Genomic DNA, 26,857 nt, shown 5'->3' on the forward strand with positions numbered 1-26,857 from the left:
AATGGAATACACAAGACGAAACGGTTAAATCAGCTATGATTAAATGGGCTCAGGACATTGGTCATAATATTTTGTTTGCTGATTGGGAAAAGTTGTGGACCACCGGGATGAAATTTACGGCATGTAATGCTCTAAGAGAAAACATTATGAAAATGATATATAGGTGGTACATAACCCCAGTCAAGCTTGCAAAGATTTACCACTTGCCTGATAATAAATGTTGGAAATGTAAAGAAAAGGAGGGTACATTCTTTCACCTTTGGTGAACGTGCCCGAAGATTAAGGCATTCTGGGAAATGATCTATAATGAACTTAAAAAGGTATTTAAATATACTTTCCCTAAGAAACCAGAGGCCTTTCTCTTGGGCATTGTCGGACGGGGGTGTTAAAGATGGATATAACCTTCTTTTTGTACGCTACAACAGCAGCTAGAATACTTATTGCGAAGTACTGGAAGACACAAGAACTACCCACACTGGAAGAATGGCAGATGAAGGTGATAGACTACATGGGCCTGGCAGAAATGACGAGCAGAATCCGAAACCAGGGAAGAGAAGCAGCGCAAGAAGAATGGAAAAAGTTCAAGGACTATTTAAAGAAATATTATAAAATTAACGAAAGTTAGAATGATGTTGGACTGGAAAGTAAATGGTTACTATTAGCAAGGGTTAAGACAAGGAGAATAAGGAAGATTAGATTAAATTAAAATTAAAATAAGGGAAGATTTGCTGAGTAATTGATAAGAATTTGGAATACAGAAAAGGGAGGCATGAGGAAGTTGGGGAAGAAAGGTATAAGAAATTAAGATATGAAATGGTACATGTTTTTTGTTTTGTTTTTGTTTCTGTCTGTTTATGTATTTGTTATATGTTTGTTGTTGTTATAAAAACCTTTAATAAAAATTATTTAAAAAAAAAAAAGAAACATGGACCACTTTTAAACGCCATCTCCAACTCCTCAAAAGATTCCATCCATGGGGTCTCCAAAATATTTTACACATCACTTGGGAAGACAGGCGAACTAATACCAGTATACTGGAAGAAGCAAAGATCACCAGTGTTGAAGCAATGATTCTTTAACATCAACTTCGTTAGACTGGTCATGTTATGCGGATGCTTGACGATCGTCTTCCAAAGCAACTACTCTACTCCGAACTTAAAAACGGAAAGCGTAATGCTGGTGGTCAACAAAAGAGGTTTAAAGACAGTCTCAAGGCAAATCTTAAAAAATGTAGTATAAATATCAACAACTGGGAAACACTGGCCTGCGAGTGCTCCAGTTGAAGAACAGCCTTTCCCAAAGGTGTCATGGGCTTTGAAGACACTCAAACTCAGGACGCAAGGGAGAAATGTGCTAAAAGGAAGGCACGCTTGGCAAATCCACACCAGGATCAACTGCTGCCCGGAAACCAATGTCCCCACTGTGGAAGGACGTGTGGATCCAGAATTGGCCTCCACAGTCAATTATGGACTCACTGTTAAGGCCGTGTTCGTGGAAGACAATCTTGCTCAGCTACGAGGGATCGCCCAAGAAGAAGGATTTCATGGAGGGAAGCAGATGAGGCTGAAGGGGGCGCTGGGTGAAGCTGTGATTGAGCCACACTTTCCCGGGAGAGAGGCCTCTGAGAAGCACCAAAGGATTTTGCAGCACTCGTGGGCTCCCAACGAAGCAGAACCTTGGAAGGGCCAGGGTGGAAAGAAGAAGGGACTTCTCCCTGCCCTGCAGAGTTAACCTGTGGAACTGCCTCCCACAGGAGGCAGAAATGGCCACCAGCGGAAATGGCTTTAGGGGAGGATTTCAGAAATCCAGGCTGCAGCAAAAGCGCAACGCAGCTTTACTTTCGGTTTGGCCACAAGGCTTCCAGCTGAGCCCCTTCTTTGGCCCTGACTTGCACCTCCACGCAGCAGCGAGATTTAAGTATTTGCATCATCATCCGGGTCCCAGGAGAGTCTCTGCTGCACAGCCCGCCTGCTCCTGCAGCCTCCTCTGCCCCCCCCCCGTGGGTTGGCATTGCTGGGGCTGGTTGCCCAAGACTCTCCTGAAGGAGAAGAGGGCGAGGAAAACCCCCCCCCCAGTGTTTCCACAGCTCTCCGCTCGCTCCGCTGGGCCAGGGTGAAGGAGATAATAATATCTCCTTCTCCTTTCTCCTTCTCCTCCTCCCTGGGTGTCCTTCCTTTGCCACCCGGCCTTGGCACCCGGCCCAGCCCTCCCTCCCTCCCTCCCCAGAGGTCTCAAGCATGCAGAGCGCCAGCCTGGCCCATAAACAGCACCAGCCGGGGAAGGTACATTATGCCACATTTATGGGCCGGCCATAAAGCATGAGCACTCCCTTCTTACGAGGTGAGCCTTTTGCCTCCACTCTTAATGGCAGGTGAACTGAGGGGCTTTGACTGCTGTGATTAAGCCTCATGGAGGGGGGAGTGGAAAGGGGGGGACCTCCTTCTGTGGCTCTGATGGCTTCTCTCAAGAGCACCAGTCGGGCAGAGGGGAAGCAAAAGGGCAAGAAGCAAGGCAGACTTGAGTGGCCACGCTTGGCTCCTTGGGGTGCAGATTCATTGGGGCTACAAAGGGGTCTGGGTTCGGTGATCTGCAAGTCCTCCTGTATTTTTATCTTGTGAGCTGCCCTGAGACCTTTGGACGAAGGGCAGCACATATAATAATAATAATAATAATAATAATAATAATAATAATAATAATTACCACCCCACTCATCTATGTTTAAAATTTAATACACACTGCATTTTTTGCTCTATAAGACGCACCAGACCACAAGACGCACCTAGTTTTTGGAGGAGGAAAACAGGGGAAAAAATATTCTGAATCTCAGAAGCCAGAACAGCAAGAGGGATAGCTGCGCAGCAAAAGCAGCAGTCCCTCTTGCTGTTCTGGCTTCTGGGATATCTGCGCAGCCTGCATTCGCTCCTTAAGACGCACACACATTTCCCCTTACTTTTTAGGAGGGAAAAAGTGAGTCTTATAGAGCAAAAAATACGGTAAGTAAACTTTGAAGCGTAACCTCAGACAGCATGGCCTACACTGCAGGGTTGTTGGGAGGGAGAAAAAGGCGAGAAGAGCCTGCTGTTTGGGGCCAAAGGGGGCCTGTCCAGTCCGGGGCCCTGTTCTCCCAGTGGCCACCCAGAGGCTCCGCTGGGGATCCCACAGGACTCTTCGCAGCGGTGATTCCCCAAAACGGCAGCCAGAGGCAGGCTGCGGAGACCACGGGGACTGGCAGCCATTGGCAGAAGGATGGAGGAGGAGGGGGAGGCTTGTCCCACCCACTGCAAACCTTTGGGGAGCAGGAACGCAAGAGCCTAAGGAGAGCCCTGCTCCTGGATCAGGCCAGGAAAGCATCCAGCCTCCCGTCCTCACGGGGGACAACCAGATGCCTCTTTGCAGGAACCTGGGAGCAGAATTCGCACCCAAGAGCAGCCCTGTCCCTTTCTGTGGCTTCTAGCAACTGGCATTCAGAAGCATGGCTACTAGCCATCAATAGTCCTCTTCTCCTCGGTGGCCTCCTGTGGCAGGGAGTTCCACAGTTTAAGCCAATGGCAGCCCTCACTCCAGCCCCAGAGAGAATCCAGGCACCCTGGCACCCATGCCCACCCCATGGCATCTCCCACCCCCACATGCCCCCTTGCTCATATCTTGGCTGCAGAACCAGGGACCTGTCCCAGCCGCCTTCCTGCCCCATTGATTCCTCTGCCGCGGCAGAGCTCTCCCTGCCGAAGATTTAACCCAGCACATGTTTAAACCCGTCAGCCGCGGCACGGCTGGGCCCTGAGTTATGCGCCTGCCCTTAATCTTGGCCGCAATCCATTATGTTTTATGGGTCCTCCTGGCGCAGAGGGAGGGAGGGAGGGAGACTCCCCAGGAACAAGCAGCTTCCTTGGGGGGGGGGGAATGAGGGAGCTGGCTTGATCAGGTCCAAAGCGACCCTCTAACACATTATGGGAAAACCACAAGCAGGATCCGAGTGCAAGAGCAACACTCGCTCCTCCTGCGACTCCCAGCCACTGGGGTTCAGAAGCACTGACTGCCTCGGCGGCCAGGAGCCATGGAAAGCTCTCTGCTCCTCCATAATTTGCCCAGTTGTCTGTCAAATCCATCAGAGAGGACGGCCAGCCCTGCCTCCATTCATCAGACACGGTAAAGGAGCCTGATGGGCAGCCAGGCCCTTCGTGTGGATTCCTATGGAAAGACACCAGTGGATAATGTGCTAAAGAAGGACAATGGTCTGGAGTCATACTGCTCTCGCTCCCTCCTCTCTCCTATGCCATTAATTTGATTTTGAATTGATTTTAGAATGAATTGATTTCAGAATGCTGTGTTACTTTTATTGTTGTTAGCCACTCTGAGCCTGGCTTCGGCTGGGGAGGGCGGGATATATATAAACAAACAAACAAACAAACAAACAACCGTTTCCTTTCTTGCTTTGATTCACAGGTTGGAGTCATGGATGCTTGAGCCGAGATTCCTGCATTCCAGGGGGTTGGACTAAATGACCCTCAGGGTCCCTGAATCCTTCTTTTTTGGCGATCCCTCATAGCTGAATAAGAATGTCTTCCATGATCATGGTTTTAACAGTGAGTCTGTAAGCAACTCTGTAGGCCAGTTCTGGACCCACAAGTCCTTCCACAGTGGGGATATTGGTTTCTGGGCAGGAGTTGATCACGGTGTGGATTTGCCAAGCCTGCCTTCCTCTTAGCACACTTCTCCCTTGCGTCCTGAGTTCGAGTGTCTTCAAAGCCCAGGACACCTTTGGTCAAGGCTGTTCTCCAACTGGAGCGCTTGCAGGCCACTGTTTCCCAATTGTTGGTATTTATACTACATTTTTAAAGATTTGCCTTGAGGCAGTCTTTAAACCTCTTTTGTTCACCACCAGCATTACGCTTTCCATTTTTAAGTTCAGAATACAGTGGACGCTTGGGTTGCAAACGTGATTTGTGCAGGAGGCACATTCGCAACCATCAGCATTCGCAACCCCCGGTGCCACGTCTGCACACACAATGCATGATTCCGCATGCACGAGCGCTGAAACCTGGAAGTAACACATTCCAGGTTCGGCACGGTGCGAAAAGGTGCAACCTGAAGCATCTGTAACCCAAGGTATGACTGTAGTTGCTTTGGAAGACAATAATCAGACATCTGCACATGACCAGTCCAATGAAGCTGATGTTGTAGAATCATTGCTTCAGCACTGGTGACCTTTGCTTCTTCCAGTACACTGGTATTAGTTCACCCATCTTCCCAAGTGATGTGTAAAATTTTTTTGGAGACACCTCCCTGAATCCACAGCGCTCCTCCAGGGCCAATTTTGTATCTCACCTTTCCGGTGATGCTCAAAGTTTGGAGAGAGATTGGGGGGGGGGGGGGTGTTGGTTTGCTTTAGCAGTGCAGCAGCGCCACCTCCAGGACCAAAGTGGATTTGCAGGGCATGTCAGCAACGGAGAAATTCAGCAAAAGTTTCCAGGCACCGAAAATATTTCCCGGTGGGGCTCTGGAAGAAACGCTGAAATGGACAGAGTTTCTTTCCGCTGAACGGGTCAGTGGGGGCGGGGGGAGCGCATTGCAATCTGGCAAACGGAGAGACGCTCAAGGGGGGGGGCTCCTTCCCTGCACGCAAGATCACATTCTGACATGCTCTGCTCCCACCAACATCCCACCCTCCCTTGAGGAAAGGCTTCAGTTGTGGCCGCAGGAGAGGCAAGGGCCCCAGAGAAACTCAAAGAAAGGCCAGTTCAAAAGGTGTGGAACTCCCTCCCACTGGACCTGGGTGGCTTGGGAAGAGGACTGGAGAAATCCATGCAGGAGGGAAGTCCTATGCTCTGGGGGGCTACCGGCCACGATGGCTGGGCTCTGCACTCCACAGGGGAGACACAGCAAGGCTTCTGAATGCCAGGAGGGGAGAGTGTATCTCTTGCTGGTTTCCCACAGGCAACTGCTCAGCCGCTGTGAGAACAGGATGCCGGGCTAGATGGTGTTACGGAATCTATGTAGACATCACACACACACACACACACACCCAAACTCAACACAATCACTCCTGCAAATGTCCCCACAAAACACTTCATCACACAATTTTCTCCTATCTGTAGTCAAAGGGCCTCTGCTGCACATTAACAAATGCAACAATTCACTGATAAATTTATCTCTGTACTGGCTCACTGGGAAAACTTTAGTAAGCCATATAAAATTGCTGCAGTATCGGATTTGCACCGTTCCAACTTTGTTCGGTTCAGGAAAGGAATGGCTACCAAGGGGGGAGCCTGGGATGTGGGCAGCCGTAATCCCCCAAGGCTGAGACCAGGTACTCAGCAGTGCCAGGCAGGCAGCCACCCCACAGACACTAGCAGACCCTCCAGGATGGATTAGGTCCTCCGTCAGGACAAAGGAGTGTGGTTACCTTGACCAGGAAAACAGGAACTTGTAGAAATTTCTTCTGCATCACTTGATGGGTGTCTGGGGGTGGGCAAGGGAGAGTTGGGGGCAAACCTGCCAGAAAACCCCTCCCTCTTTGTGACCTGTGTGTGATGTGTCTGTGATGTACACATGATGCTTCGCCAAAGGTGTTCACAATGGACCACAGACCAGATCCAGGAGGCTACTCTTAAGAAAGACCCAACTGTCCAGGGGAGGGGGTGAAATCCCCAAAAAGGATGTTACTTTTTTTCTGTATGCCACAACAGCTGCAAGAAAATTACTAGCGAAGAATTGGAAGAAACAAGATTTACCAACTATTGAAGAATGGCAGATGAAAATGAAGGACTATATGGAACTTGCCGAACTGACCGGGAGACTCTGAGACCAGAAAGAAGAGGCGGTGGAAGAAGATTAGAAGAAGTTTAAGGAATATTTGGGGGGGGAAATATGTTAATATTTAAATCTTAGAATAGCTTTGGAAGTGGATACAGGCTGTAGGGTTAGAAGTAGAAGCTAGTGTATTTTAAAACATTATTATTTATAAAGGATAAAATGTGAAGATTATTATGGTAAAAGTAAGGGTGATTAAAAAATGGTTAAAAATATGATATATTTAAACTGCTAAAGATGAGGTAAAATGAAAATCAGATAGAGGGGTACTTGGGGAAGCTCACCTAACAATGTTTAGCAAAAATAAGGACAAGACAAGAATTTGTTTGTATTGTTTGTTTTTCCGTTTGTGTTGTTTATTTGTGTTATAAAATGAATAAAAAATTTTGAAAAAAATAATAAGAAAGACCCAAGTGTCTCTCCACTGGTGAAGAGTGTTGCTCCTGAACCCAGAAGGACTCTTGGATTTGGGGAAATCGAGGGGCCCTTTGCTCCAGGGTGGCCCCCCTAGAAGCCACAAGGCAGAGCCCAGCTCTTTAATCAAAGCCACACCTTTTTATTTACACTCTTCCAGGTGTAAAGAGCCCCCCCCCAAAGTCCAGGCTCAGGGCAGCTCAAGTAGGAAGGAGAGGGGCAGGGGGTCAGTTCGTGAGGCTGAGGGAAAGCACCAGGGGGAGGAGGAATTTGACCCCCATGCCAGGCTCTCCCGACCTCGAGAGGCCCCCGCCAGTGGGGCTGTTCTCAGGGGGGCGCCTGGTGCTGCTTCCGGTGGCGCAGGATCTCGGTGGGCGTGAGGAGGAGGCTCTGCTGGCAGGCGGGGCAGTGGTACGGGCGCTGCAGGGCAGAGGTGCCCGATGGGGTCTCCGTTTCCTCTTCTGGGGAGGAGCAAGAAACTTGTAAAAACTCACACAAAACACAGTGCCCCCAAAATGTGCAGCGTGGGGCTCCCCTTGCTCCTGGTCTGGAGGCCGCAGCTGTGCAGAATGCTGCAGCGCGATTGCTGACAGACATGAGGCCTTGCCAGCACTTCAGGGATCCGTGCTGGTTGCCCCTTTGCCACCCAGCCCGGGTTCACAACCTTCACAACCTGGGACCAGTTTACCTGCGAGGTCGCCTCCCCCCAGATATTTATCCCCCCTCCACCGCTTCAATCCGCGGAACTGGCCCAGCGACTGGTGCCTCACGATCCCTGCTCTGCATTTGTAACAGCGCCATCATTGAGCATGGCAGCATCTGCACCGCGGAACTCCCTGCCTCATGACTTCAGGGAGGCCTTTTCGCAGCACTGCCCCAAACCTCGTGGCTTAGACGAGGCTCCGCAGGCGTGTCAAGTGCAGCTGCACATCCTGATCTGCTCTCGGTTTATTCTTGATTTTGAATGTTTCCAAGAGTCGTCTCTGGCGGTCCTTTCACCCTCTCTGCAAACCATGCTGTGGAAAATCTCACGGGACAAAGGACCGGAGCTCTTCCCTCGCAGAGAACCTGATCTTTTATTTCCCTTTCCTTCCCTCACCCGCTCTGAGACCCCACAGCTGATTCTCCCCTGGCCTCCTCGCTGGCCCAAGCAGGACCAATGCAGCCAGCTCGCCCTGGGGATTATCTAATGATTATTTCCGCTAAACTGATTTTTGAATTTTGAATTTTATCGTTATTCATGTTTTTATACTGTATTTTATGCTGCTGTTATAATCACCATATTTTTTCTCCCTATGAGACGCACCAGACCACAAGACACACCTAGTTTTTGGAGGAGGAAAACAAGAAAAAAAATATTCTGAATCTCAGAAGCCAGAACAGCAAGAGGGATCGCTGCGCAGTGAAAGCAGCGATCCCTCTTGCTGTTCTGGCTTCTGGGATAGCTGCGCAGCCTGCATTCACTCCATAAGACACACACACATTTCCCCTTATTTTTTAGGAGGGAAAAAGTGAGTCTTATAGAGCAAAAAATACAGTAAGTGTTTTAAATTTGTTGTTAGCTGCCCTGAGCCTGGTTTATGAACTGGGAAGGGCGGGGTATAAATAAAAATTATTATTATTATTATTATTATTATTATTATTGAACAAAGTCCCTTCCGGCCCCCCTGCAAGCCCCCAAACTGCAAAGCCTTTGGGGGAATGCCCCAGCGCCCGCCCCCTGCTCCCCCCGCGGGGCTCACCTTCCTGGCTGGGCTGCTCCCCCTCTTGGCCTGGGGCCTGGCAGGTCTCCTCGTGAGCCAGGCGCTCCATGGGGGTGAAGGGCATGTAGAGGCCGCAGCGAGGGCAGGTCCAGAAGCTGCGCAGGCAGTCGCTGTACAGGTCGCCCTCTGTGCCCTGCGGGAGACGGAGGGACCCAGAGGGGTTGGCGCCCACCCCCCACCCCCAGGCAAGGGAGAGGCAGGCTCCGTGCCCCACAAGCAGGCTCCAGCCTGCCCCCTCGCCTGTCCCCCCCCGCCCCCAGAGGACAAAGAGCGCTCCTGCGCCACAGAGGGTTGAGCTACGTGGCCTCTGGGTGCCCCCTCCCCTGAACTCACCGCCAGGCAGTTGAACGTCAAGAAGCTGCCCACTCTGCAGCCGCCCTTCTCCTCGTCGGGGGTCACCTCCACCCCCTGGAAGAGGCCGGGGGGCACCTCCCCTCCCGCAGAAGCCGCCTGAGGACCCACGTAGAGGTTCTGCTGCTCCAGGGGCATCAGGCGCCGCAGGCTGTAGGGCACCTGGGGGGGGCAGCGGAGGAATTATTACTATTAGTTAGTTAGTTAGTTAGTTAGTTAGTTAGTTAGTTAGTTATTTCCCACCCATCTGGCTGGGTTTCCCCAGCCACTCTGGGAGACTCCCAACAAAATATTAAAACTACAATAAAGCATCAAACGATGGCAGGGTTAAATTTCCAGTGCTGTCTCCTCCAAAGGAGACCAAATCCACGTTCCATTGCGCTGCCCCTGGAACTTCTCACTGGCCAGGGAATCAGAGAACGGGTGACATCGTCATCATCAGCAGCATCATTTCATTATTTATACCCCGCCCATCTGGCTACAAAATATTAAAAACACAATAAAGCATCAAACATTAAAAACTTCCCTAAACAGGGCTGCCTTCAGATGTCTTCTAAAAGTCAGATTTATTTCCTTGACATCTGGTGGGAGGGCGTTCCACAGGGCGGGTGCCACCACCGAGAAGGCCCTCCCCTTCTGGATGTGGAGCCCAGCTGCTGCATCTGGTGTCTCTAGGGAGATGCCCGGAAGCATGATCCGACCTCCCCTCCTGCGTTCTCCAGCCACTTGGGGCCTCCTGCATGGAAGCCAGGAGCCACAGCCCCCCCCCACCTGGCCCAGCCGCCCCCCACCCTCTTCTGCCCGCCCCGCAGGGCCGGCCAACACACCTCGGCCTTCAGGAAGTCCAGCAGCTCCTGGGTGAGTTGGCGCACCTGCCGGGCACTGGGCCGCCCCTCCTCGGCCTCCTCCCCCCGAGCCCCTCGGCTCTCCAGCTGCCGGTCCAGGACCTTCTCCCAGGAAGCCCGGAGGCGGAGGGCCGCACGCAGCAGGCGGAGGGCCGCTTCCGGGGAGGGAACCCGCAGCTCCAGCCAGGAGTCGGCCACAAGGCGGGTGCAGTCGCCGTTGGTGTCCAGGGAGCGGGCCAGGAGCAGCAGCGCCTGCGAGGCAGGGGGAGAGAGACAGGATTGCAGGGGACACCATGGGGTCATCCAGTCCCACCCCCTGCGAGGCAGGAGTCACAGCTGACACATCCCCAGCAGACAACCACCAGAACTCTGCCAAAAAGCCTCCCAGGTGTTTGAGGGGAGGGGAAAGGGCTAGGACGCCTGGGTCCCCCTCACTCGGGGGGGACGATCACCTGAAGAGCTGGCAGACGGAGGCAGTTGACCAGGTAGGGCTTGTTTGTCTCCAGTAGCGAGACGAAGGCCAGGATCTGGTGGCGGTTGCTCAGGCCCTCCTTGGCATCTGGAAAGAGGGAAGGAGAGTTTCACAAGCTGCCCCACACTCTGCCCCAGAAAGCTCCTTTCACGTTCGTATGGAACTTCCATGTCCAGAGGCAGTCTATCTCACTTCCTAGGTTCTTGTGGGTATTTGACCACAGGGTGAGAACAGGGTGCTGGACTAGATAGGCTGTAAGACCCCACAAAAGGGCAGTCACGCGGCCATCTTCCCTTCTTCTTCGCTTTATTCCATCTTGATGTCTTTTGCTGTCTGCTGGCTCTCAGCCAGCAGCACATGGCTCAGTCCCCATATGGGATGAACTCTCTTCTGTAACTACAAGCTAAAGTCTTCCTCCAGGGAACCAACTGTGAACTGAATGTGAGTAAACTTCTTATCATTACTATTAAAGAAGATTGTTGTGTGTTTATTCTTGTTAGGAGGGATAAAAAGGAAATTTACCAGGAACAAAACCTGGTTTGGGCACCCCCAAACTCAGCCCTCCAGATGTTTTGGGACTACACCTCCCATCATCCCTGACCATTGGTCCTGTTAGCTAGGGATGATGGGAGTTGTAGTCCCAAAACAGCTGGAGGGCTGAGTTTGCCTATGCCTGGCGTAACTCAAGGGATTCAAACGAATCTACCACCTAGTTTCCTGCTATATAATGGGGGATGTACTCTGCTACTGACTCACCAGCGTGAGTGAAGAAGGATAATATTTAATCAATATATCGTCTCCTACTATCCACAACATTCCCCCAGACTGGAGGCTGAGCTAGATGGGTTCCCTTGGGGCCGAGAGAGCAGGCGCTCAGAACAATATCGCCGTGGGGCTGGAAGGGACCCCAAGGGGGCATCCAGCTCAACCCCCTGCTTTGCATCCATGGCAGGTGGGCCCCCAGCCTCTGCTTAAAAACTGCAGAGCTGGAAGGAACACCCCCCCTTAAAAACCTCCAGGAATCGGCCACCCACTTCAATTCCCGCTTCAACCAAACTCGCACTCGCAGCCCTGGCTCCAACTTTTCCCCACGGCTGAGTTTGCTCATTCCCACCCAGGGCAGGATAATGCCCCGCCCCACTCTGCCCCCCAAGTGTCTCCCCTGGCCCAGGATGCAGGAGCCCAAGATTCTGAGAGCCCCTGATGCCTGGAGGGGGGGCGGCAGGGGGCACCTCTCTTACCTCTCTGCCCCCCACGTTCCGGACCCCTTTCCTGCGCCGGCTGCAGCAGCTCTGGGGAGGCAGAAAAGACGCTGGTGGGGTGGAGAACGACCCCCACCTTCTCCCTGGTGTGGAAGATCTGGGGAGCAAAAAGGAGGGGGGCTCAGCGTGGGGGGGGCAAGGTGCCCACAGGCAGACAGAGGGTGGGGAGCTCCTCCTGGTCCAGCACCCCCTCCCAGCTCCCCCCACCCACCGGGGGCCCTGGCACTCGCCTGGTCAGAGTCCTTGCGGGTCTGGTTGAAGGGGTCGGGCACGGCCAGCTGTGGGTAGAGGCCGTGCCCCAAGACCAGCTGCAGGAGGGCCAGCCGGCCGGGCGACAGGGCCTGCCCCACAGAAGAGGCCGCACGCAGCTCGGCCACATCGTGGCGCAGCTGGAACTTGACGTCCTGTTGGGGGGGGGGGGAGAAGGAGGATCAGGGGGGCCGAGGTGCAGGATGAGATCCCCACGGACCTAGGGACCGAGGTAGACTGCCTCAGGACTGGGATGTAGTGATCAGATGGGGTTGCTATGAGGAATTATACTGTATTTTTTGCTCCATAAGACGCACTTTTTTCTTCCTAAAAAGGGGGAATGTCTGTGCGTCTTATGGAGCGAATGCATGGTCCCTGGAGCAAAATTGCCCAGGGGCAAAAAGTAGGTCATGCTTTTTTTTAAAGAGGGAAGTGGGTGTTGAAACAGTCTTGGTGGTCAAGCCTGGTGTGTATTCTATTACTCAGAGTCCAATCCTTCCTTGCTTTGGGAGCCCTACACTGGGAGGCTCCACGGGAACAGAGGAAGAGCCCGTGACCAGGCCCCGGGGGAAGGGACCCCTCCGGACCCCCTCACCTGGATGTCGACGCCGCGCTGGGGGTCCCCTTCCCCTCCCGAGGAAGAGCTGCCCCCCTCCTCCTCCAGACGCAGCACCTTCCTCCGCCGCCCCTCCCCCCGGTCGTGCTCCCTCTTGATCCGCTGCAGCTCCCGGCGCTTGCGGTGGCGGCTCTGGCGGGCGTGGGTGTCGCTGGGCCGGGCGGGGGGCTCCAGAAGCCGGTGGTCCCGCAGCAGCTCCTGGCAGAGAATAACAATTATTACTATTACTATTTAGGTAAAGGTAAAGGGACCCCTGACCATTAGGTCCAGTCGTGGCCGACTCTGGGACTGCGGCGCTCATCTCGCTTTACTGGCCGAGGGAGCCGGCATACAGCTTCCGGGTCATGTGGCCAGCATGACTAAGCCGCTTCTGGCGAACCAGAGCAGCGCACGGAAACACCGTTTACCTTCCTGCCGGAGCGGTACTTATTTATCTACTTGCACTTTGACGTGCTTTTGAACTGCTAGGTTGGCAGGAGCTGGGACCAACCAACTGGTGCTCACCCCGTCACGGGGATTCGAACCGCCAACCTTCTGATCGGCGAGTCCTAGGCTCTGTGGTTTAACCCACAGCGCCCCCCGCGTTGTTTATTATTTAGGGGCTTCTAAAAGTCAGATTTATTTCCTTGACATCTGATGGGAGGGTGTTCCCCAGGGCAGGCGCCACCACCAAGAAGGCCCTCTGCCTGCTTCCCTGTAACCTCACTTCTCGCAGGGAGGGAACTGCCAGAAGGCCCTCGGAGCTGGACCTCAGTGTCCGGGTATAACAATGGAGGTGGAGACGCTCCTTCAGGTCTACTGGACCGAGGCCGTTTAGTGTCATGGACCCCTGCCGCCCGCTCGGTCGCAGAGCAGAGGGGGGACTGCCTTCCGTGACACTGGCCGGCGCACGCCTCCTCTGCACCGGAAATAGCGTTTGCACATGCATGCACACACACCAGCGTCTGTGGGACCGTGAACCGGCCCAAGCCACAAAAACTTTGCCGACTCCTGGTGCAGAGCACGCACCACTCTGGCGAGACCGTCTGTGGGCAGGGAGGGTCTCATCCTGCGCACCAGATGAAGCTGGCAGACAGCTGCCCTGGACACAGAGGAATTGTGCGCTCGGAAGGGGCACCCCAGGGGCCACGTAGACCAACCCCTTGTCCTCCGCTCCCCCAGATTCACACCCACCTGGAACTGGCGCCGCAAGTTGGCCGCTTCGTAGAGCCGGTGCTCCTCCAGGCCCCGGCGGCGGCACCAACGTCGGGATCCGCTCCGATTCTCCGATTTCTCCTGCCGGACAAGAAGGAGATTCGACTCCGTCAGGACGGACCGAGACAGACGAACACAGGGACAGAGGTCAGAAGGGAGAAACCCAGGAAGAGTCCCGGTCCTTTTCATTGGGGAGAATTCAGACTGAAATTCCCAGGTGTCAAAAAAGTTTATTTATGTATGCCGCTACTGCAGCCCATGTTTCGTTAGCCGAAAAAATGGAAAACGAGCAAGGTCCCGACTAAAGAGGATTGGTAACTTAAGTGGACAGAATATGCAGAACTTTCAGATTTGACATATAGAATAAGAGAGCAAGAAGAACATAAGTTTAAAGAAGACTGGAAAATGTTTGTTGAATATATGGGGGGGAATTATGTATGTTTGCAAACGTGGGTGTCATTAAGATAAATTCAACAGCGTAAATAGGTTTTGATGGATGAAATAACGGAATACTGAATGGTTTTAGTTTATGTAAAATATGCAGGGATTTAGGATATGCCGAATGAACCGTGAAAAGTGAAGAAGGGAAGCCATTGATATTTTAAGGTTGTTTAAATGAATATTCTGAAATGCAAAACAGAAAATTTAGTAAAAATTATACAAAACAGAAAAACCCCAAGCCAGGAAGAGACCCTTTCTTCCTCAGGCCCAAGGGGCCCATCCAGTCCAGAATCCTCTTCTTCCCTTGGCCAAATGCCCCCCCCAAAACCCAGGACTCCAGATAGACTGCCCCTGGAGCTGGAGGCTTCACCAGAAGAAAAGGTCTTCCCAGATCAGGCGGAGACAGAGCGTTCCTCACCCACCTGCACCCAGGCGTCAAAGACGTTGAGCAGCGTCAGGGGGTCTCCCAGGGGGCTCTCCAGGGGCCGACGGGCCGTGGCGCAGTCCGGGTCGCTGCGCCCGCTGCTGCTGCGCAGGAAGGGGGAGGGGACACTGAGCGCAGCTGCGACCGAGAGGGTGGGGGCCGCCAGGCCAAAGAGGGTTCCCAGAACCAGCATCTTCCCTGCGGACAAACGGGGAGGGGGGGCAGCCTCAGCCAGAGAGCAAGAGCCCCTTCGCCCCCCCAGGCAGCGCCTCCTCCAACACACATTGCGAAGAGTGGGAAGTCAAATGTGTAAGGTGTGTCTACGTTAGGTGTGTATTAAGGTAATGTATATAATGTATGTTTTCTATATATTCTATTGTTTAAGCGTATTTTAAATGTTGTATAATAAATAAAATAAAATAAAATAAAATAAAATAAAATAAAATAAAATAAAATAAAATAAAATAAAATAAAATAAAATAAAATAAAATAAAATAAAATAAGAAGTTCATGGCTGAGTGGGAAGAATCGAACTCTGGTCTCCCTTGATCTTCGCCTAACCCTTTAACCACACCACCGGCTCTCACCCAGAATAAGATTCCTGGCATGGGGAGGGGGAGAGATGCCCCCGCTCTCAGCCCCCCCCCCGGGCAGTCTCCCCGTGGCACTCTGCACATGCTCACAACACAAGACATAAACCCAAAGCCAAATCAAAAGAGCTGGGCATCCGGCAGAGGCTCCCGTGGGTGACTGGCACAGACGCCCCCCCAGTCCACGTGGCCCCCCCTTCCCGGACTCACCAATCACCACGTCGACCGGCAGCTGGGCCAGGAGGCTCCCGATGGGGGTGAGGTTCTCCTCTGGGTCCAGGGCCCCCTGCTGCTTCAGGTAGCGGATGGCCGTCTCCAGGCTGGCTGGCGGGGGGGGCTCCAGGAAGGGGAAGGCGCGGGGGTCGCCCAGCCCCATGCTCTTCATCTGGGGGGGCAACAGAGCCCAGGAGGGAGGCTTCCTCCATTGTCCCCCAATGCCAAATCCCTCCCCCCCCCAGCAGCAGAACGCAGCCTCCCCTTTCGGACAAGGAATCACAGAATTGTTGAGCTGGGGGGGTCCCCCAAGGGTCATCCAGCCCAACCTGCTGCAATCTGCCACCTGATGGGAGACTCGAACCCACGGCCCTGAGATGAAGTCTCACGCTCTACCAACTATGGGGAATGTCACCTGCCTTCTCACTCGCTATGTGTCAGAACCACGGCCGGATTCAGGCATCAGCTGAACAAGCTCTAGCTTAGGGCCCCACTCTCTTGGGGCCCCCCAAAAAAATTTAAGTGGAAAAAACTGGATGTACTTTCCCAAAATATCAGATAATATGCAATTTTGGTTTTAAAATCCAAATGAGATTTTGGTTTTAAACGCAGTGTAAGGTAGTCTCTATGGGAGTATATTGTATTTAATTATGGGGTATCAGAGTTTTTAGGGGGCTAACCAGGCTGGGATAGCAGGCTTGTTGGTTTTTGAATGTCTGATGTACATTTTTTCAATTTCGTTGTTCTGTATGGGACAATGACAATAAAGATTATCATATAAAAAACAAATCAAATAAAACCTACATTGAACAGTGTTTTGTGATCTGTCGGCTCCTAGGATGTAAGTCCTGGGCCCCGCCTGCTAGCCTGCTCCCTCAAATATCCTTGGTTTGCTCCTTTCTATATATAGGATGCCGACATTCTGCATGGATTGGTTGCAGGGCAACATGGGCAAATGGCTTCAGATACCTATTCGGTTCATAAATTACCACATAGCATATGTTCAACACAAAACAGCAACAATTTGTTGTGGACAAAGGACAGCTGGACATTTAAAGGGCCCCATCACCTTCAGGAGCTGGGGGCCGCATCAAACCTCAATCCGGCCCTGGTCAGAACAGCCATTTCACCCCCAAAAACCCACAAATGCCACCCCTGAAATCACAGAATTGTAGAGATGGCAGGGACCCCTGAAGGTCTTCTAGTCCAACCCCAAAATACTGCAGGAATCTCAGCTAAAGAATTGATGGGCCCCCGACGTTTGCTCAAAGACCCTCCAGGGAAGGAGTCCCTCTTTTGAGTTGCAGAATTGTAGAGGCAGGAGGGACCCCTGAAGGACCTTTAGTCCACCCCCTCGGAATGCAGGAATCCCTGACAGGCAGCTGCCCATTTAGAACTGAGTTCCAGCACTGGAAACTTTGGCAGGATTTGAGTAACACTTGTAATGCACTAAAAATCAAGGTAAAAATGGATTCTTTAGATGGAGAATGGTAAGAACGAAGGGTGGAGGGGAGTAGAATCCTAACTGATGTTGTTAATTTAAATCTGTAATGTGAAATTTAATTTTAAAAAAGATTTTAACGGAAAGTGGGTCCCAGCCCCCCGGAGCGAAGGGGTTGGTGCCCCCTGCCTCTGCCCACCTGCAGAACGAGGGCATCGAGCGCCACCCGCTGGATTTCTGGCACGGGGTAGGGGGCGAAGGCGTCGTAGTCGGACTCGGCGTAGAGGCGGAAGCAGACGCCCGGCCCCGTCCGGCCCGCCCGGCCCTTGCGCTGCTCGGCGCTGGCGCGGCTGATCCAGAACTCCTGCAGGCGCTGCAGCTTGGCCTTGGGGTCGTAGCTCAGCTCCTTCACCTTCCCTGCCAGAGAGAGACCAGGAAGAGGGGGGGCCTTGTTGCATTAACCGGAGGGGGGCAGTTGACCTGCCATCCTCCTTAATAAGCTAATAGGAAGCTGATGCGAATTTTAACCCGTTCCAGTACTTTCTGCATGCTCTAAAATAATGTGAATTTCCCCTGATTTTTATCTTTTTTGCAAACAGCTTTGCTACAATCAAGGGGTGCACAGATTTTGATTCTGGGAGGCTACTGAGGGCTCCTAGCCGGGCCAGATCTCCTCTGTCTCCAGAAGTCAGAGGCAGCGATGCTTCTGAATGCCAGTGGCTGGGAATTGCAGCAGAGCTGTGTTTGAATCCCGCTTGCCGGCATAACAGGCACCTGGTTGGCCCCTGGGGGGAAAGGAGGCTGAGCTGGATGGGTCCCCTCTGGCCTGATCCTGCAGGCTACGCTTGGGTTCCCACGTTCAGAAATACCAGGGAGATACTGTTACTAGGGAAACCAAAATGCCACAGAATCCTGGTGGGCAAACGTTCGAGTTCCTCCGAAGAGGAAGATCTTGCTGCATGGCACCCGGTAACATTCTGGCTGGCCTAATAAAGCTGTTCCTGGAGTCCCTGGCCCCAGGCAATCCTCCTGCACCTGAGTCGAAGTTCAGGTGGTTCACCTGGTTGGGCCCACAATCTCTCCACCTTAAGGGCTGGAAAGTGGCTTGGAAGAGAGAGGGGGGTTGAGGTTCAAGGGTGCCAGGATGCCAACTTCCAAATTCATGCTGACAAGCTCAGTGAGGGTCTCCACAAAGGACTGGCTGCCCCCATGATACCGAGCGCCAGAACAGCTTGGCCACAATCAGGAAATTCCGCCCATGGTGTGGCCATTTTCCACCTTCCCATTTCGACTCTCTGGCACCCTGTCTGCATAATCAAGCAAGCCTAAAATATAAACATGCTTTTACTCTCAGAAGATTGAATGTCTGGCCCTCGGCTGGACGATTCCAACAGATTCCACACGAAAAACGCTCACCGCATATACTTGGGTATAAGCCGACCCGAATATAAGCTGAGGCACCTAATTTTAGCACAAAAAACTGGGAAAACTTATTGACTCGAGTATAATCCAGTTCACCACACCACAAACCTGGTGGTGGCGGCAGCAGCAGCAGAGGAAGAACAAGCAGCCCAAAAGGGCTCCTTTCTGGCCACCGCCGCCTGCCTCACTCGAGTATAAGCCGAGGGGGGCTTTTTCAGCATAAAAAATGGGCTGAAAAAATTGGCTTATACTCGAGTATATACAGTATGTCCCTGTGGAGATGGCAGTCCCAAATCAGTGGCACATGTCCGTCTGGCTTGCACTCTTGAGGAATGAGGTCATCACCCCTCTTTCATTGTCCATTCTGGGTCGCCAGCCACTGCCCCAGGGTCCTTTCTCTGGGCAGATCAAGATGAGCAGGTGACAGCAAAGGTGGCAAGGTTTTTAGCTGGGGCAATCAGAGTAAGATCCACTCCTTGACTATGGACTCAAAACCCCAAAATGTACTTTATATAATTGACTTTTTGTTTCCATTCTTTGTATACTGTATTGTTGCTTTGTTGATAATGCAAATAAAGATTCATTCATTCATTCAAACCGGCTGCCCCCCAGAGCCCGGGGGCAGGAGCAGCCGCCCCTTACCCGAGTCCACGACGAACCGGACGCCGTCGATGGTCACCGAGGTCTCGGCGATGTTGGTGGAAACGATGCACTTCCGGACTCCTGGGGGGGGCAAGTCGAATACCTGCAAGGCAAGAGGGCATTTTGCACCTCCAGGGCCCACGGGGAACGACCCACATGCCCCAAGGGAGGCTCTTTCCGGGAGGCTGGGAGGGGCAGACCCCCCAAAAAGAAGCCCCGGCCCCACCCACCTTGTCCTGCTCAGCCACGGACAGGGTGCTGTGGAGAGGGAGAACCACCCAGCGCTGGGTGTGCGTGGCGTAGGTCTGCGCCGCCTCCACGACAGCCCCGATCTCGGCCACCCCGCTGAGGAAGACAAGAAGGTCGCCCCTCTCCTCGGGGGGGTACTTGTGGTCGATGGCCTGCAGCACCCGCAGGAAGGGGCGGGGGTCCAGCCTCTCCTTGCGCCCGCTAGCGCCCTCCTCGGGGCGGAGGGGCTCGTACAGGACCTGTGCGGGGAGGAGAGAGGAAGCAAGCCGTGAGATGCTGCCGGCCCGGGATGGGCCTGCCTGGCCCTTCCCCAGTAAGCCGTTCCTTCCCTTCATAGCCCATCTCCAAGGAGCTCAAGGGGGGGGGCAGGCTCCCCTCCCCGTGGAATCCCCACCACAATTACAACCCTGCCAGGTTGGTCACGCCCAGAGAGGCAGCATGCCCAAATGGGTGGATCTGAGCCCAGGCCTCCGGCGCTCTTAACCACAACACAGCCAGTGCCACACACCGCAAGTTTCTAGCCCTCAACATTACAAAAGTGAAGCTGGGGAAACACAGGGGCGGTTTCCGGAGATAGGGCACAAATTAGGAAGTTGTGGAAGGAGGAGTCAAAGGGCGAGGGTTCGAGGAGAGAGCAAAACCTCCCCCCCCACACACACACATGAATAACTGAGAATTGTGCAATTGGAAGGGAACCAAAGGTCATCTAGCCCAACCCCCTGGCAATGCATGGGCCTTATAAGAAACTGGAGTGAAAATAGGCCCATACAGTCTCCTTGCACTGCCTTTTGCTGTCCCATCACTCACCGAATTAAAGAGTCTCCTGCAAGGGAAGCCCCCAAAAGAGGTTTACGTCCAGTGGGGGGGCAGGGCCTGTTCAGAGCCTCTGGTCCCCAGACATCATCATCATCATCATCATCATCATACAGTGGACGCTCAGGTTGTGAACGTGATCCATGCAGGAGGCACGTTCGCAACCCGCAGCACCATGTCTGCGCACGCGCAGGTCGTGATTCGGCACTTCTGCGCATGCGCAAAGCGCAATTTAATGCTTCTGCAAATATGCGAGCACCAAAACCTGAAGTAACCTGTTCCGGTACTTCCAGGTTCGGCGCGCTGTGCAACCCAAAATCGCACAACCTGAAGCATCTGTAACCCAAGGTATGACTGTTATAATAATAATATTTATACCCCGCCCATCTGGCTGGGTTTCCCCAGCCACTCTGGGTGGCTCCCAATAGAATATTAAAAACATGATAAATACATCAAACTTTAAAAACTTCCCTAAACAGGGCTGCCTTCAGATGTCTTCTAAAAGTCAGATAGTTGCTTATTTCCTTGACATTTGATAGGAGGGCGCCACCACCAAGAAGGCCCGGGGTGGAGACGCTCCTTCAGGGATACTGAGGCAAATGAGCCACAGATCCGCCCCCGCCCAGAAGCAGCCGCAACCTCCCCACCCCCCACTCCCATCTGGGCTCCCCCTCACCGTGATGGGGAAGAGCCGGCCGGGGACCTGCACCACGGGGGCCCCCCCAAAGTAGTCCGCGAAGAGGCGGATGTTGATGGTGGCCGACATGAGCACCAGCTTGAGGTCAGGGCGGGCGGGCAGGATCCTGCGCAGGACGCCCAGGAGGAAGTCGCTGTGCAGGTGGCGCTCGTGGACCTCGTCCGCAATCAGCACCCGGTAGCCAGGCAGGGAGGGGTCGCGCTGGGCCTGGCGCAGGAGGAGCCCCTCCGTCAGGAAGACGATCCGCGTGGCTGGCGAGCGAGTGCTCTCAAAGCGGATCTGGTAGCCAACCTGCGGGGGGGGGGGGAGAGGGGGAGAGGGGGAGAGGGGGTCAGCACCCAGGAAGGCCAGAGGGAGGGAGGGGCTTGTCTAGGGGCACACAAGACCCCCAGGGACTCACCAGCTCCACAGGCAAAGCGGGTGTCAACAACCTCGTCAGTCCATGAGCAGGGCTGGATCAGGCCAATGCCCACCTCACCCAGCCCCCTGTCCTCACCAATCTGGAAGCAGGCACTCTGCACATGCTCCTGGGTCCTCATGCTCCCCAGCTCCAGCCCTCTTCCTTTTTTTATAAATCATTTTTATTAACTTTCCCATTTTAACAATCCAATCCAATCACATTAAATATTCCAAATTATACATATGCATATCAAATAATCCAAATATTCTGCCGAATTATAAATTTTTCATTGGGACTTCCCATGCTTCAAGTTCGGGGGGGGGGCTCTGATAATCTCATATCTCTACTGCTTCTGAGAATCATTTCTAATAGTTCCTTTAAATCTTCCTGTTAACCTCCTGCCCTCTTCCGAGAGCCCACCTGAAACCCCCTGGACGCCACGCGGTAGAGGAGAGGGCACTCTGCCTATGCTCAGGATAAGAGAAGATAAACTTTATTTGCATTAGCCAACAGCCATAGCAACATAAAACAAGCAACATATACAAATGAAATATATACAAATAAAAAAAGACAGCAATGGGTAAAAAGGGCAATCAAATGACCAAGATTGTCGTTCAGATAGTGGCCCTTTTAATCTCGTTGCACCCTTGATAAACCTAGCAACCTTTGCTGTTGTCTGATCATTTTGATCTGATAAAAGAACAACAATGTGGCCTCAGATAGGCGGCCTGGGATGGTAAGTAGGAGTGGGGGATGATCTCATTCCTCAGATCTTTGTAAAGGGGGCAGGACAGGAGAACATGAGCCACTGTTTCCAGACTGCCATCTCCACAGGGGCAGAGTCGTTTCTCAGTTGGAATCAGTGGCGTAGCATGGGTTGTCAGCACCCGGGGCAAGGCAAGTAATTTGCGCCCCCTAACCCATGGATTTGCGCCCCCTAACCCGTGGATTTGCCCTAACCCCAGATGTTGCGCCCGGTGCAGCCGGCACCCCCTGCACCCCCCACACTACGCCACTGGTTGGAATATTTTGGGATCTGCCCTCAAGTACGGCAGAGGGCATCACATCCAGTCTGGCCAGTGCAAATGCACATCTGTATTTTGGGATAGTAAATTTATACCAATATGGTGCCAGGGAATCAAACTGAGAAGGGGGGGGGGATGGCATACCAAGGGCAGAATTTCTTTAGAAGGGCCAGATTGTTCTGTTGCTCTAAATCCTTCAGACGCTGTCCAATTAGCCTTTTTGCTTCAATAGAGCCCGTTATGAGAAGCTGATGTGGGTGGAGTCACATTTCTAGATCATAACCTGGTGAATTTTATTTTTAGAGCAAGAAATCTATTCCAAAACAAAAGGCTAGAGCTACTAAGAATTTTGGAAAACGGAGCACCGATAGCTCCCCTCGAGGGGTGATAGGAGGCTAGGAAGGGAGGATCAAAAAGGAAAAAACACCTAAACAACAAAACAGATCCCAAATGAGCCAGCCGGACCATCACAAACAAGATCCATCCATTTTAAATATGAAAGATACCCCCTAGGCTCAGGATCCCCTGACTCACCTGATCTCCATACTGCTGGAGGCTCTCGTAGGCCACTCTCTGGGCCAGCGCCACGCAGGCCAGGCGGCGGGGCTGGGTGCAGGCCACGTGGCTGTAGCCGGCGCCCAGCAGGTACTGGGGCACCTGGGTGGACTTGCCGCAGCCCGTGTCCCCGGCCACCACCACCACCTGCCCACTCGCCACGGCCGCCAGCAGCCGCTCCCGGTAGCGCGCAATGGGCAGGGCGGCACGCTCCCGCTGCAGCCGCGCCAGCCGGGAGAAGCTCTGCTTCTGGCCAAAGTCCCAGAAGTGCGCCAGGGCCGCGCGGAACTCCCGAAGGCGCTCGGGGGCCACCCCAGACACCTCCCGATGCGGAGCCCGCAGGTTGGCGCGCAGCCGGGGGTCGTAGGGCCGCGGGGGGCCCATCGCCGTCGCACCGGGGCCGGGCTCAGCCGGGGGGGCTCCTTCCCGAGGATCCTTCGCACTGGGGAAGCGCCGCCGCAGCCGCTCGAAGAAGGTCCAGAACTGGGCGCGCTCATCGGCACTCGCCCGGGGCAGGTATAGCTCCTCCAAGCGGGAGCGGAGGGCCAGGCAGCCCCAGGGCCCCTTGGGGGGCTCCGACGACATCTTGGATCTCTTCTCGCAGGCGCCTGGGAGGATAAACCTGGAATAATAATGATAAACATTTATTATTATTATTAATATTAATAATAATTTATTTATACCCGCCCACCTGGCTGGGTTTCCCCAGCCACTCTGGGCAGCTCCCAACAGAATTAAAAGCACAATAAAACATCAAACATTAAAAACCTCCCTAAACAGGGCTGCCTTCAGATGTCTTCTAAACATCAGATAGTTGTTTATTTCCTTGACATTTGATGGGAGGGCATTCCACAGGGCGGGTGCCACCACCGAGAAGGCCTTCTGCCTGGTTCCCTGTAACCTCGCTTCTCGCAATGAGGGAACCGCCAGAAGGCCCTCGGATCTGGACCTCAGTGTCTGGGTCAAACGATGGGGGTGGAGACGCTCCTACTGGGCCTTTTCAGGCCGTTTAGGGCTTTAAAGGTCAACACCAGCACTTTGAATTCTGCTCGGAAACGTACTGGGAGCCAATGTAGATCTTTCAAGACCGGTGTCATGTAGTCTCAGCGGCCGCTCCCAGTCACCAGTCTAGCTGCCACATTCTGGATTAGTTGTAGTTTCCGGGTAAAGCGCATTGCAGTAGTCCAAGCAGGAGATAACCAGAGCATGCACCACTCTGGCCAGACAGTCTGCAGGCAGATAGCGTCTCATCCTGCGTACCAGATGGAGCTGGGAGACAGCTGCCCTGGACACAGACTTGACCTGCACCTCCATGGACAGCTGTGAGTCCAAAATGACTCCCAGGCTGCGCACCTGGTCCTTCAGGGGTACAGTTACCCCATTCAGGATCAAGGAGTCCTCCACACCTGCCCACCTTCTGTTCCCCCAGAAACAGTACTTCTCTCTTGTCAGGATTCAACCTCAATCTGTTAGCCGCCATCCATCCTCCAACCGCTTCCAGGCACTCACACAGGACCTTCACCGCCTTCGCTGGTTCTGATTTAAGAGAGGTAGACCTACTCAGGTATGTAGCCGCGTTGGTCTGATGCAGTCGAAATATATTTAAAATAATTTTAAAATTGTCCAGCAGCACCTTAGAGACCAACAACCTTAGTTTCATATTTTTTTATATATTATTATTTATGGGTTTCCCCAGCCACTCTGGGCGGCTTCCAGCAACATATTAAAATACAATAATTCACCAGAGATTAAAAGCTTCCCTAAACAGGGCTGCCTGGAAGCGGCGGGCTCGTGAGAACCGACGGACACGCAGCCGGGAAAACCCCCGAGGCCTCCCGCTCGCCACCCCACGGCTAGAGACCCTTCCCAGGACGCTTCTCTCCCCCCCCCCGTCCTGCCCGCCGCCCCGCATTCCCACGTTCTCTTGACACGCGTCTCCCTTGCCTCGGCGAGTCGAGGAGGGCAGGCGGGCGGCGGAGCATGCGCAGTCGCTCGTGGCGGGCGAGCATGCGCGACACGGGTCGCCGACGCTCCTGGCGCGCGTCCTGCCCGCTTCCCGTAGCCTATAGATCTAGAAGCCTGAGAGGGACGCGCGCACGGGCAACTGCCGGGCTCCTTGGGAGACTGCGCGGAGCCCCCTTTGACCGCGCCTGGCGGAGAAGAGACGGGGCGGGCAAGGAGCCTGGCCGGCAGGCCGGAGAAGCCAAGCCTGTTTCCGGGTGCCCAAAAGGCCAACTGGGGAGAGTCGCCTGCATTTCCTTTTGGGGGAATCCGCGGACCGCCCTGCTGCAGGAGTGTCCTCAAAGACCGTCCCCAGATGGCAGTGACAAACCTAGACAGCATCTTCAAAAGCAGAGACATCACCTGGCCAACAAAGGTCCGTATAGTTCAAGCTCTGGTTTTCCCAGTAGTGATGTATGGAAGTGAGAGCTGGACCATAAAGAAGGCTGATCGCCGAAGAATGGATGCTTTTGAATTATGGTGCTGGAGGAGACTCTGGAGAGTCCCATGGACTGCAAGAAGAACAAACCTCTCCATTCTGAAGGAAATCAGCCCTGAGTGCTCCCTGGAAGGACAGATCGTGAAGCTGAGGCTCCAATACTTTGACCTCCTCATGAGAAGAGAAGACTCCCTGGAAAAGACCCTGATGTTGGGAAAGATGGAGGGCCCAAGGAGAAGGGGACGACAGAGGACCAGATGGTGGGACAGTGTTCTCAAAGCTACTAGCATGAGTCTGACCAAACTGCGGGAGGCAGTGGAAGACAGGAGTGCCTGGCGTGTTCTGGTCCAGGGGGTCATGAAGAGTTGGACACGACTAAACGACTCAACAACAACAAAACTATCCACAACATTCCCACGGAAAGGGTGACCCCTGGCTCTTTTTGACCAAGGGGATGCCAGAGCCTGTTGCCCAGGTCCCTCACCTTTCTCAGGTGTGCACCTGCAGCCCCTTTTTTGCATGTGAAGAGGACGGCTGGACCCTCTCCACCTGTGGGGGGGGGGGCCTGACAGCCTTCCTAAGAACTGCTGCTGCTGCCCAGCAAGGACTGGGGTATTGGGGGGGGGGAGGTTTTGTCGGGGGGGTTGCTTTCATTGATATTAATTTTTTAATCTTTATTTTTATGTGGAAATTGTTCAGTTTGGTTATGTAGTCTTTGATGTGTTTTATTTATTTTTATGACTACAGTCATACCTCATGTTACATTTGTTTCATGTTACGTTCTTTCAGGATACGTCCCACGGCGACTTGGAAGTACCAGAAAGGGTTACTTCCGGGTTTCACCCTCACAAATGCGCAGACGCACAAAATGACGTCACGCGCATGCGCAGAAGCAGCAAATTGCAACCCACACATGTGCAGACGCGCCGCTGCGGGTTGTGCTCTTTTCATATTGTGAACGGGCCTCTGGAAAGGATCCCGTTCGCAACCAGAGGTACCACTGAACTTTGCTATCTTTGTAACTATGTCAATCTTGTCATGTTGTCAGCCTCCTTGAGCATTGTTTAAACTGTGGAAAGGCAGCATACAAGTAAAATGATGGTGGTGATGATGATGATGGCATCTGGACTAAGGGGGCTGGTGGGGGGAGATCAGGGCTTTTCTCCCCGGGGGAAGGCAGTTTGGGTGACTTCATGTGCGTGGATAGAGTGAAGCCTCCATTTCCTGCCAGAACAGCAAAAGAAGAAAATAGATTCTCCTTCCTCATCAAAACAGGCCTCTGAAAAAGAGGAAATGTTCTGTGGTGACATGACTCTCGGCTGAACTTCTCCACACCAGATACGACACCACACACCCAGAGTGGCACCCGGAGCGACCACACCAGTTGCACTCCCCTATCCAGGGCAGCCGTCTCCCAGCTCCATCTGGTACTCAGGATGAGACCCTCCCTGCCTGCAGACTGTCTCGCCAGACTGGTGCATGCCCTGGTTATCTCCCGCTTGGACTACTGCAATGCGCTCTGTGTGGGG

General features: G+C 53.3%; 1 protein-coding gene across 1 annotated transcript; it reads right to left on the reverse strand.

Moving 5' to 3' along the window:
• Positions 1-7,131: 7,131 nt before the first annotated feature.
• Positions 7,132-24,368, reverse strand: DHX34 (DExH-box helicase 34; the record flags this gene model as incomplete). The annotated part of the gene is made up of 17 exons (XM_083626866.1): positions 7,132-7,685; positions 8,967-9,120; positions 9,321-9,500; positions 10,166-10,435; positions 10,636-10,742; positions 11,897-12,014; positions 12,148-12,321; positions 12,762-12,980; positions 13,956-14,057; positions 14,840-15,039; positions 15,642-15,816; positions 17,285-17,502; positions 19,150-19,252; positions 19,380-19,637; positions 20,888-21,199; positions 22,868-23,510; positions 24,349-24,368. The coding sequence occupies 17 exons, from the start codon at positions 24,366-24,368 to the stop codon at positions 7,552-7,554; spliced, it is 3,387 nt and encodes a 1,128-aa protein (XP_083482992.1). The 3' UTR covers positions 7,132-7,551.
• Between the last annotated feature and the right edge of the window lie 2,489 nt (positions 24,369-26,857).

Source organism: Podarcis filfolensis, assembly GCF_964270895.1.
Source record: "Podarcis filfolensis genome assembly, chromosome: 8".
NCBI classification, from domain to species: Eukaryota; Metazoa; Chordata; class Lepidosauria; order Squamata; family Lacertidae; genus Podarcis; species Podarcis filfolensis.